The sequence below is a fragment of the Sapajus apella genome, unplaced genomic scaffold (assembly GCF_009761245.1).
Source record: "Sapajus apella isolate SASKATOON/1434 unplaced genomic scaffold, GSC_monkey_1.0 scaffold3, whole genome shotgun sequence".
Lineage (NCBI taxonomy): Eukaryota > Metazoa > Chordata > Mammalia > Primates > Cebidae > Sapajus > Sapajus apella.
Window position 1 is genome coordinate 2,301,392 of NW_022436943.1, and position 12,580 is coordinate 2,313,971.

Sequence of the window (12,580 nt, forward strand, 5' to 3'; positions counted from 1 at the left end):
TTTGGTTATTCTCTCTTTTCTTTTTTATTAATCTGGCTAGTGGTCTGTCAATTTTGTTGATCTTTTCAAAAAACCAGCTCCTGGATTTATTTATTTTTTGAAGGGTTTTTTGTGTCTCTATCTCCTTCAGTTCTGCTCTGATCTTAGCTATTTCTTGTCTTCTGCTAGACTTTGAGATAGAATATCTTAATATCTTTTCAGTGGGTACCATTTGGGTCCCAGATGTCTTGTCACATTTATTTTCTAGTCATCTAAAGCTGGAACAGCTGTAATTAGAGCGTTGGTCCTTAGATAAACAGTTGTGTTGAGAGTCTTTTTCTATCTTTCTACTAATACATGCATATTCTGAAATCAGATTCTTTCTGACTCTACTGGGATAGATCATTCTGTTGTTACTTTTGCACCAACCTAATAATAATTGTAGTAGTCACAATACTTTCTCAAATACATTATCAGCAGCGCACCAATGCCAGTAACGAAATACATATAGCTTCTACTAATTCAAAAGTAATGATAAAAAACCATGTAACATAGCTCTTCCTGTTGTTATTTATAGATGTTGAACATCTGTGCAGACAGTCAGAAACACACGTTGATAGATTTGTCTGTGAAATTATTTAGGTAAAGAATTTGGAATTCTGTATTTGGGAACCTATAATTTAATGAAAAGTAAAGATAGAAACACATTTAAAAGACATAACTCAGCCAGGTGTGGTCAAAGTGGGAAGCCAAAGTCGGAGAGCCAAGTGGGAGGATCACTTGAGTCCAGGAATTCAGAACCATCCTAGGTAGCATAGTAAGACCTCATCTCTACAAGAAGTAAACACAAATGAACGGAGTGTGGTGGTGCATGCCTATAGTCCTAGCTACTTGGAAGGCTGAGGTGGGAGGCTGGCTTGAGCCTGGGAGGTTAAGCCTTCAGTGGGCTCAGATCATGCCAGTGTACTCCAGCCTGGGCTACAGAGGGAGCGACCCTGTCAATCAATCAAATCAGTCAGTCCATCCACACATCCATCCATCCATCCATCCGTCCATCCATCCATCCATCCATCCATCTGTACATACTTAGATACTCATTGGGTAAAAATAAAAATTACTTTTACCAGTAATTACATTATTCACGTTTACATTGTATCATAATCATTTATTTAGTCAGGGATTAGGCTCAACCATCAAAACACCCATTAGAAAATGAAAAAGGCCTCTGGATAGATATTAAAAACTAAGATTACTTGCAAATGAAGATCTGCACATAGAGAAAAACTTATTTTTAAAAGAATAAATAAAACCACATAATTATCAGGATTGCTAAGAGATACTTCTATACTCATGTTCATAGGAGCATTATTCAACAAAGGTGGAAAAAACCCAAGTGTTCATTGACAGATGAGCGGATAAGCAAAATGTAGTATATACATAGAATTGAATGTTATTTATCCTTGAAAAGGAAGGACATTCTGACACATGCCACAACATGAATGAACCTTGAGGCCATTATCTTAAGCGAAATAAGCCAGTCACAAAAAACGAACACTTTAATGGATTCCACTTATATGAAGTATTCTAGAGTAGTAAGACTCATAACAACAGAAAGTAAAATGGCGGTTGCTAGAAGTGGGGGAAATGGCAAGTTGTTTAATGGGTATAAGATTCTCCATTTTGCAAGGTGAAAATTCTGGAGATTGGTCATACAGTATTTCATGCTACTGAACTGCACATTTTAAAATGGTTAAGATGATAATTTAAAAAATTTTATTGTAGTAAAATATATATAACGTAAAATTCATGTTAGCCATTTTTAAACATAAGCATACTTCATTATTGCGATTTGCTTTTTTGTGCTTCACAAACATTGTGTTTTTTACAGATTGAAGATTTGTAGTAACTTGGTTACTACAAATTTACATCAAACTTGCTTGATGGTTGATCAAGCAAGTCAATTGGAGCTATTTTTCCAATGTTATGTGCTCACTTTGTGTTTCTGTGCCACAGTTTGGTACTTTTCACAATACTTCAAACCTTTTCATCATTCTTATGTCTGTTACAGTGATCTATAATCAGTGGTCTTTGGTGTTACTATTGTAATTGTTTTGGGGCACCACAAACTGCACCCATATAAGATGGCCAATTTAATTGATAAAGGTAGTGTGTGTTCTGACTGCCCTACCAGCAGTCATTACCCTGTCTCTCTCCCTCTCCCCAGGCCTCCCTGTTCTCTGAGACACCACAATATTGAAATTAGGCCCATTGATAACCCTACAATGGCCTCTAAGTGCTAAAGTGAAAGGAAGAGTCACATATTTTTCACTTTAAATCAATAGCTAGAAATGGTTAAACTTAGTGAGGAAGGCATATTGAAAGCTGAAACTGGGTGAAAGCAAGGCCTCTTGCACTGAACAGCCAAGTTGTGAATGCAAAGAAAAAGTTTTTAAAGGAAATTAAAAGTTATGCTCCAGTGAACACACAAATGATAAAAAAGTGAAACAGCCTTTCCCTTTCTGATGTGGAGAAAGTTTGTGTGGTGTGGATAGAAGATTAAATCAGCCACAGTATTTCCTTAAGCCAAAGTCTAGTCCAGAGCATGGCTCTAACTGTCTTCAATTCTGTAAAGGCTGAAAGAGGTGAGGAAGCTGCAGAAGAAAAGTTTGAAGCTAGCATAGGTTGGTTCATGATGTTTAAGGAAAGAAGCTCTCTCCATACCATAAAAGTACAAGGTGAAGCAGCAAGTACTGATGGAGAAGCTGCAGCAAGTTATCCAGAAGATGTAGCTAAGATAATTGATGACAGTGGCTACACTAAACAACAGAATTTCAATACAGAAGAAACAGTCTTCCATTGGAAGATGTCCTCTAAGGCTTTCCTAGCTACAGAGGAGAAGCCAATGCTTGGCTTCAGAGTTTTAAAGGACAGGCTGGTGGTGGTGACTAAGTTGAAGCCAGTGTTCATTTACCATTTTGAAAATCCTAGGGCCCTTAAAATTATGCTAATTCTACTTTGCCTGTGCTCTATAAGTGGAACAATGAAGCCTGGATGGCAGCACATTTGTTTACACTGTGGTTTGCTGAATATTTTAAGTCTACTGTTGAGACCTGGTGCTGAGAAAAAAAGATTCTCTTTAGACTATTATTGTGCATTGATGATGCACCTGGTCACCCAAGGGCTCTGATGGAAATGTACAAGGAGATTAATGTTGTTTTCATGCCTGCTAACACAGCATCCATTTTGTAGCCCATAGATTCAGGAGTATTTTAGACTTTCAAGTCTTATTATTAAGAAATACATTATATAAGGCAATAACTGCCATAAATAGTGATTGCTCTGATGGATCTGGGCCAAGCAAATTGAAAACATTCTGGAAAGGATTCACCATTCTTAATGTTATTAATAACATTGGTGATTCATAGGAGGAGGTTAAAAAAAATCAGCATTAACAGGAGTTTGGAAGAAGTCCATTCCAACCCTCATGGATGACTTTGAGGGGTTAAAGACTTCAGTGGAGGCAGTAACTGCAAGTATGGTGGAAATAGTAAAAGAATTAGACTTGGAAGTGCAGCCAGAAGATGTGACTGAATTGCTGCAATCTCATGATTAAACTTGAACAGAAGAAGAGTTGCTTCTTATGGATGAGCAAAGAAATTGGTTTCTTGAGATGGAATCTATTCCTTTTGAAGATGCTGTGAACATTGTTGAAATAGAATTTTCCATAAACTTAGTTGATAAAGCAGTGGCAGAGTTTGAGAGGATTGACTCCAATTTTGAAAGACAGTGCTGCAGGTAAAATGTTATGAAACAGCATCACATGCTACAGAGAAATCTTTCGTGAAAGGAAGAGTTAACTGGTACAGCAAACTTCACCGTGGTGTTGAGAAATCGTGACAGCCACCCCAACCTGGACTTCTAAGCAGCACACGTGCCTCTGCACACTCACTATTCTCCAGCATTTTCCTGCTGACACTCCAGTCAAATCTTAGCTCTTTATCTGTTGCCTTGGTCCTTTTTTGTTGAGGGTGTACCAGTGCCAGGCTTCTCTAGTCAGCCATCTTTCTGATGTCAGTCCTTAAAATAACGTATAGAAAACCAAATACTGCGTGTTCTCACTTATAAGTGGGAGTTAAATGATGAGAACACATGGACATACAAAGGGGAACACACACTTGGCCCTTTCAGAGAGCAGAGGGTGGGAGGAGGGAGAGGATAAGGAAAAACAACAAATGGGTACTAGGCTTAATACCTGGGTGATAAAATAATCTGTACAACAGACCCCCACGACACAAGTTTACCTATGTAACAAACCTGCACATGTACCCCTGAACTTACAAGTTAAAAAAAAATTTTAAGACAATTGACATTGTGAAAGAAAAAAAGAAAAAAAAAACCCATAACTTTTATGTGTACTGGGAAACCAAAATATTTATGTGACTTACATTATTGTCATATTCCTGTTATTGCAGTGGTCTGGAACCAAAGCTGCAATAACTGCGAAATATGCCTGTGTCGAGTTTAGTGGTATTAATCTTAAACACTTCCAAAGTGTTGTGCGGCCATCACCATCATCAATTTCCATAACCCTTTTCATCTTGTAAAACTCAATTGCTGTACCCATTAAACAGGGACTCCCCATTTTCCACTCCCCTTAGTCTATAGCAACCACCATTCTGTTTTCTGTGTCTATGATTTTAACTTCTCTAAGTGCCTAAGTGGAATCATACAGTGTTTTGTTCTTTTGTTACTAGGTTATTTCATATAGCATAATGTCCTCAAGATTCATCCATGTTGTAGCATGTGTCAGAATTTCCTTCCTCACATTTTGCTTACCCATTCGTCTGCTAATGGAACTTGGTTTGCTTCCATGTTTTAGCTATTGTAAATGATGCTGCAATAGACATGGGTGTACAGATATCTCTTCAATACCCTGCTTTCAATTTGGGTATATATATCCAGAAGTAAGATGGTAAATTTTATCTTATAAAAAACTTTTTTAAAACACATAATCAAGGTGAAGTCAATAAAACCTTTGTTTTGATATGGAAAATCATTTTATCTTAAGACAGTGAGACAGATTTTTTTTGAAATGAATGAGTAATACCATTACCACTCTCTTGTATCCTTACCTAAGCGATCTCACCTAGGCTTCCAGTCTGTCAAATAATACACATAGAGATCCAAAAGTAGGAAGAAAGGAGAGAAAGATAGGATGCTTACCTGACAGTTCTCTCTCCTTCACCCCACTCTTTTGGTTTTTGAAGTTTAAGAACTCCAGACTCTCTGGCTTGCCACATAAAGTAGGCAAGCAAAGTTAGATATGGAAGTTAGGTTTACCTCATGTTTCCAAGGTAAAACTAAGTCTCAGCATGCATTCTTTTGACCAAAATGACCTTACAGCTCATCTCAAGTAACAGTGTTACTTATAATGGTAACTGTAGTTTTAAACTGTAACCTCCATTTGTTACAAATATAACTAGATTGGCCAGATGACTGTTATGAATACTATATCTCTTTTTGGAGAAACAGTGAGACTAGAATGTGTCTCCATGGGAAAGTAAACAAGTTGGTGATGAGTCTGAAACATATATCCTATGAAAGGAACTGGGGACATTACATATTAAAAACAGCCAAGACAAGAGCCATTATCTCTGTCTTCAGATATTTGAGAGACAATTATATGAAAGAAGAATTTATTTAGAGCATGAGTATACAACTACAGAAGGAAAGATTTCAATTTTACATTTAAAAAATACTTTTTGTAACTTACAGTTGCCCAGCAGGCTCCCTTGTGGGGAGGTGTACTCCCCCAAAAAATTCTTTTAAGAAAGTAGCTTACTGACTGATCAACAAGGAGAAACCCTTTCTCTACTAAAAATACAAAATTAGCCGGGTGTGGTGGTGCATGCCTGTAATCCAAGCTACTCGGGAGGCTGAGGCAGGAGAATTGCTTGAACCCGGAAGGTGGAGGTTGCAGTGAGCCAAGATCATGCCATTGCATTCCAGCCTGAGCAACCAAGGGTGAAACTCCATCTCAAAAGAACAAGAAGTAGTTTACTTTCTATCTGGAGAATTATATGGGAAATGCCTCCTTGGTGGTCTCTGGGACATTTATTTGGAGCTCTAGGGCTTTAAGGAATCTAATTTGAAAACCACTGATCAAGACCATAACAGCCAGATTAAAAATGTAGTTATTCCAAATATTTATTCCCCACTTTAGTCATTCAGTATAAAAAATGAGGAGCCATTGAAAGATTCTGAGCAGAATGACGTGTTTTGGTTTGTATTTACAAAGGTCACTGTGTTGACAATATGGAAATTAAAATCAAAACTGTGATAGTGGAAGCAAGGAGACTAGTTTGGAGGCTGCTGCAATGGCCTAAGCAAGAAATGATTAGAGGCTAAACTAAGACAGTTGCAATGATAAACAGAGAAAAGGGGTTATAGTTAAACAACTGTATTGAGAAGTAGAATTAAAAAGAACTAATAATCAGTTTGCTGTGGTGGGAAGGGAGGAATCCGAGTTAATTCTCAACTTTATTACTTTGGAGATTAAGTAAATAAGGTTGACTTTAGTGGAGATAAAATATGTCAGGGGAGCTATAGGTTTGAAGAGAAAGATCTTGAATTTAGTTTTACAACTGGTAAATTAATTAGCAACTCACCTCAGATTAAGCTGTGTAATAGCAGCAAAGTCAGATATGGAAGTTAGGAGCAAGGTCTGGGCTGGAGAAGTAGTGCTGGGAGACATGGATGTAAGTGTGGTAGGCAAAGCCGAGGAAGCCTAGGGGCAGAGGGAATCAGAAGGACTATGAGGAAGCAGTCAGATAGATGTAAGAGGAAACTAGGTAAGTCCTTATCATTTATTTTTTAATCTTTAAAAATTTTATGTATTTCATATATACATGATATGAATTTCATATATATATTTAAAAATTTATATATATAGTTTAAATTTGGACAGGGTCTTGCGCTGTTGCTCAGGCAGGAGTTCAATGGCACAATCATGGCTCACTGCAGCCTTGACCTCCCGGGCTCAAGTGATCCTCCCACCTCAGCCTCTGAAGTAGCTGGGACTACAGATAATGTGCCACCACACCTGGCTAATTTTTTGTATTTTTATAGAGAGAGTCTCACTGTGTTGCTCAGGCTGGTCTTGAACTCCTGGGCTCAAGCACCCCTTCCACTTCAGCCTCCTAAAGTTCTGAGGTTACAGGCTCTGAGCCACCACGCGTAGCCAAGTCCTTGTAATTTCTTACAGCTGAAAATGTACAACAACAATAACAACGTAGGCTTAAACGTAAAGAAAAAAAACCACCAAAAACACTTGGGTTTTTAAAATTAACTTTGAGAAATTTGAAATACAGCTGAAATGATTTTTAATAAAATTATGATAATGATTCTACTAATATTCTGAAATGTTTCTATAGTCTGAATATTCCAGACCTTTGCCTAATCATTGGCTTAATTTTTATTTGGTCTGGATATTTTTTAATTCTTATTTTATTTCACTTTGTTCCTTATGAAATTAATTATGTTGGCCTTTCTTATATGGCTTTATAAAAAATTCATACTTCAGTGAAAATAATTCCTTTAATGTAAGAACTTATACCTTCCTGTGTTCTTTGTTTACCTAAGGAAATGCAACCTCACCACAAGTACAAAGACCATCTTTCATGGACTACTTTGATAAGCAAGACTTCAAGAATAAGAGTCACGAAAACTGTAATCAGAACATGCATGAACCCTTCCCAATGTCCAAAAACGTTTTTCCTGATAACTGGAAAGTTCCTCAAGATGGAGACTTTGACTTTGTAAGTACATTTTAATTCTTCCATTTATGTTTTCTCCTTCTGTATTTTATCATCAAATTGAGAAGCATAGTTCATATGTGTATGAACCATGTGTATGTGTATACAATTATAGCCCATATATTAATATTCATTATACAGCCATATGCGTGGATAGAGGAATTGTGAAATTGTAGTTTGCTTATAGAAATGTACTTGCAAAGAAACACTTTTTTATAGTTAAATAAATCATAGCTCAAATTTCAACAAATATTCAGGACTCTTTAAGACTAAAATGACAACTTTTCAAAAGATGTTTTCATTAATGCAAGTATGAGATACTTCTGACAGTCAGTAAACCAAAATTACCAAAATTAATGATGCTAAGGTATTTATGACATACAGTTTGAGAATTTGCTTCAGTTTTCAAAGTATGTTAGTTTCTATTTGAGTAATTGTTAATTCCACTTGGTTTGTTAGAAATAATAGTCATATTCTATATTCTATACCTAGGTAGCATATAAACCTCAGCATAAAACTGCCTTATCACTTATTTTGTTACATTTTCTCTTTATTTCTTCTACCCTGGTTCTTCTTACCTGTTTTAAAGAATGCATAAAATACAAATAAACTATTTTAAAGTAGCTATTTCCAGAACTTGAGGGAGTAAATTCTCAAAATGAGTTATTTAATGGAGTGAAAATTTTATGGAGTTATTTTTTACTTTAGCATGTGTTAAATAATAATGTCACTTTTGCATATTTTTCTGGAAGATTTTTTTCCTCAAACAAAATAACTTCATAATCTTTTATAGTTTTATTGATAAATATATGTATAAGTAAATATAATTTTAGATATATGTAAATATATACTTTTTAAATTTAGGAATTTTTAAGTAATATTAAGCCATTTTGCTTGGACAACATGACTCTAAATGCTTTGAGATGGTAAATATTTAAAGTACTTTTTTCCTCAGTATTATGATTGACTTTTTAAATAATCAGATTATTATCTATCCCCAATAAATTTAGTACTAATTGCCAGCAAATATTAGCAGCATAATTCACAGGTTAGCCTGCAAACATAATTGTAATGTCTAGTTAATATTTTTTCAATATCGTAGTAACCAATTAGAAAAATAAAATCAATTTCTCTTTAGTTCTAATAAGATTTCATTTTAAGCTATCTACTTTTTAGAAAATTATAAATTATTTAGAATGCTGACATTTAAGCTTTGAATTATTCATGAATGTAATGAATAATGTAGAGTATAGCCTCAAAGAGTTCTGTCTTGTCAGTTGGAATAAATCTTTTTTTTTTTTTGGCATAAATCTAAGGGTACAAATGCAATATAATTTTAAGGGTACAAATGCAGTTTTTAAAATTTACGTGGATATATTGCATCATGATGAAGTCTGGGCTTTTAGTGTAACCATTACCCAAATAATGTGCATTGTACCCATTAGGTAATTTCTCATCCCTGACTCCCTACTTCCCCTCTCAGTCTTCCAAGTTTCTGTTGTCTATTATTCCACACTCTGCGTCCGTGTGTACACATTATTTAGCTCCTACTTATAAATGAGAACATTCAGTGTTTGACTTTGCTGTTTCTGAGTTGTTTCACTTAAGATAATGGCCTCCAGTTCCATCCATGTTGTTAACGGCTGAATAGTATGCAATACATCTTAATGGGCTCTGAGAAGCTGTTTGAAATGAGCTACAAAGTAATGAATAAATTATCATGGTTATGAAATGGCAAAGAAAATGATTTAATTTTGCTTCAGTTAATCTTTCTACACCCCAAAACTTAATGGATTAAAATAACAACAATTTTGTGGGTTGATAGTTTGTCTAGGTTCATCTAAGCGGTTCTTCTGCTGGGCTCACCTGGGGATTCTTAAGTGACTGCAGTCATCTGCTAGCTTGACTGGGGCTGAACAGTTTCTCTAAAATTATAGCAAATGTGTTGGCAATTGTGCTGACTATTGGCTAGCTCATATGATCTCATCAGGCAAGCCTGGGGTTTTTATATGGCAGTAGTAGCCTTTCAAGAGAAAGAGAACAAGGTTGTAAGGCCTCTTGATGTCACCTTAGAATCTGCAGTATCCATTGACAATAGCATCAAAAAGAATGATATACTTAGGAATACTCAGGATACTTTACCTACTTTTAACCAAGTAGGTAAAAGACTTCTACACTGAAAACTGCAAAAATGTGGGTGAAAGAAATTAGATATCAATACATGAAAAGACATTTCATATTCATAGATTATAAGATTTTTTTATTGTACGTTAGGTTCTGGGGTACATGTTCCAATCATGCAGGATTGTTGCATAGGCACATAGATGGCAAGGTGGTTTGCTGCCTTCATCCCCCATAACCTATATCTGGTATTTCTCCCCACGTTATCCCTCCCCACCCCGCCCTGAACTGACTGCAGTGTGTGATGCTCCCCACCCTGTGTCCACGTGTTCTAATTGTTCAACACTTGCCTATGAGTGAGACATGCAGTGTTTGGTTTTCTGTTCTTGTGTCAGTTTGCTGAGAATGATGGTTTCCAGATTCATCCATATCCCTACAAAGGACACGAACTCATCGTTTTTTATGGCTGTGTAGTTTTCCATGCTGTATATGTGCCACATTTTCTTTATCCAATCTATCAATGATGGACATTTTGGTTGGTTTCAAGTCTTTGCTATTCTATACAGTGCTGCGTGAAGATGTGTGTGCATGTGTCTTTATAATAGGACAATTTATAATTCTTTGGGTATATACCTAGTAATGGGATTGCTGTGTCAAATGGTATGTCTGTTTCTAGGTCCTTGAGGAATTGCCACACTGTCTTCCACAACAGTTGAACTAATTTACACTCCCACCAACAGTGTAAAAGCTTTCCTATTTCTCCACATCCTCTCCAGCATCTGTTGTCTCCAGATTTTTTAATGATCACCAGTCTAACTGGCGTGAGATGGTATCTCAATGTGGTTTTGATTTGCAAGCATTTTTTTCATATGTTTTTTGGCCTCATAGATGTCTTGTTTTGTAAAGTGTCTGTTCATATCCTTTGCCCACTTCTGAATGGGTTTGTTTTTTTCTTGTAAATCTGTTTTAGTTATTTGTAGACTCTGGATATTAGCCCTTTGTCAGATGGGTAGATTGCAAAAATTTTTTCCCATTTTGTTGGTTGCCAGTTCACTCTAATATTGTTTCTTTTGCTGTACAGAAGCTCTGGAGTTTAATTAGATCCCATTTGTCTATTTTGGCTTTTGTTGTCATTGCTTTTGGTGTTCTAGCGTTCTAGCCATGAAGTCTTTGCCTATGCCTATGTCCTGAATGGTTTTGCCTAGGTTTTCTCCTAGGGTTTTTATGGTGTTAGGCCTTATGTTTAGATCGTTAATCCATCTGGAGTTAATTTTAGTGTAAGGTGTCAGGAAGGGGTCCAGTTTCTGCTTTCTGCACATGGCTAGCCAGTTTTCCCAACATCATTTATTAAACAGGAAATCCTTTCCCCATTGCTTGTTTTTCTCAGGTTTGTCAAAGATCAGATGCCTGTAGATGTGTGGTGTTGCTTCTGAGGCCTCTGTTCTGTTCCATTATTCTATATCTCTGTTTTGGTACCAGTATCATGTTGTTTTGATTACTGTGGCCTTGTAGTATAGTTTGAAGTCAGGCAGCATGATGCCTCCAGCTTTGTTCTTTTTGCTTAGGATTGTTTTGACTATGCTGGCTTTCTTTTGATTCCATATGAAGTTTGAAGTGTTTTTTTCCAGTTCTTTGAAGAAGGTCATTGTTAGCTTGTTGGGGATAGCATTGAATCTATAAATTACTTTGGGCAGCATGGCTGTTTTCACCATGTTGATTCTTCCCAACCAAGAGCATGGAATATTTTTCCATCTGTTTGTGTCCTCTCTTATTTCATGGAGCAGTGGTTTGTTGTTCTTCTTGAAGAGGTCCTTTACATCCTTTGTTAGTTGTATTCCTAGGTATTTTATTCTCTTTGTAGTAATTGTGAATGGCAGTTCATTCTTGATTTTGCTCTCTTTAAGTCTGTTATTGGTGTATAGAAATGCTTATGATTTTTGCACATCGATTTTTGTATCCTGAGACTTTGCTGAAGTTGCTTATCAGTTTCAGGAGATTTTCGGCTGAGACAATGGGGTCTTCTAAATATACAATCATGTCATCTGCAAATAGAGACAATTTGACTTCCTCTTTTCCTAATTGAATACCCTTAATTTCTTTTTCTTGCCTGATTGCTCTGGTTAGAACTTCCAATACTATGTTGAATAGGAGTGGTGAGAGAGGGCATTCTTGTCTAGTGCCAGATTTTAAAGGGAATGCTTCCAGTTTTTGCCAAGTCAGTATGATATTGACTGAGGGTTTGTTGTAAATAGCTTTTATTATTTTGTGATACATTCCATCGATAGCTAGTTTATTGAGGGTTTTTATCTTAAAGCGCTGTTGAATTTTGTCAAAGGCCTTTTCTGCATCTATTGAGATAATCATGTGTTTTTTTTCTTTGGTTCTGTTTATGTGATGGATTACGTTTACAGACTTGCTTATGTTGAACCAGCCTTGCATCCCCGGGATGAAGCCTGCTTGATCATGATGAGTAAGCTTTTTACTTTGCTTTTGCATTTGGTTTGCTGTATTTTACTGATTTTTGCATCTATGTTCATCATGGATATTGGCCTGAAGTTTTCTTTTTTATTAGCATCTCTGCCCAGTTTTGGTATTAGGCTGATGTTGGTCTCATAAAATAAGTTAGGGAGGATTCTCTCTTTTTTTATTGTTTGGAATAGTTTCAG

The 12,580-nt window shown here is 36.2% G+C and overlaps 1 protein-coding gene across 2 annotated transcripts in view; it reads left to right on the top strand.

The window, feature by feature from the left end:
- STK3 (serine/threonine kinase 3) overlaps positions 1-12,580 on the top strand; it is a 345,181-nt gene that overhangs the window by 261,466 nt on the left and 71,135 nt on the right. For both annotated transcript variants that reach the window (XM_032248245.1, XM_032248241.1), the window contains one exon: positions 7,621-7,796. In XM_032248245.1, coding sequence (XP_032104136.1) covers positions 7,621-7,796 — 176 coding nt within the window. The remainder of the gene's footprint in view (positions 1-7,620; positions 7,797-12,580) is intronic.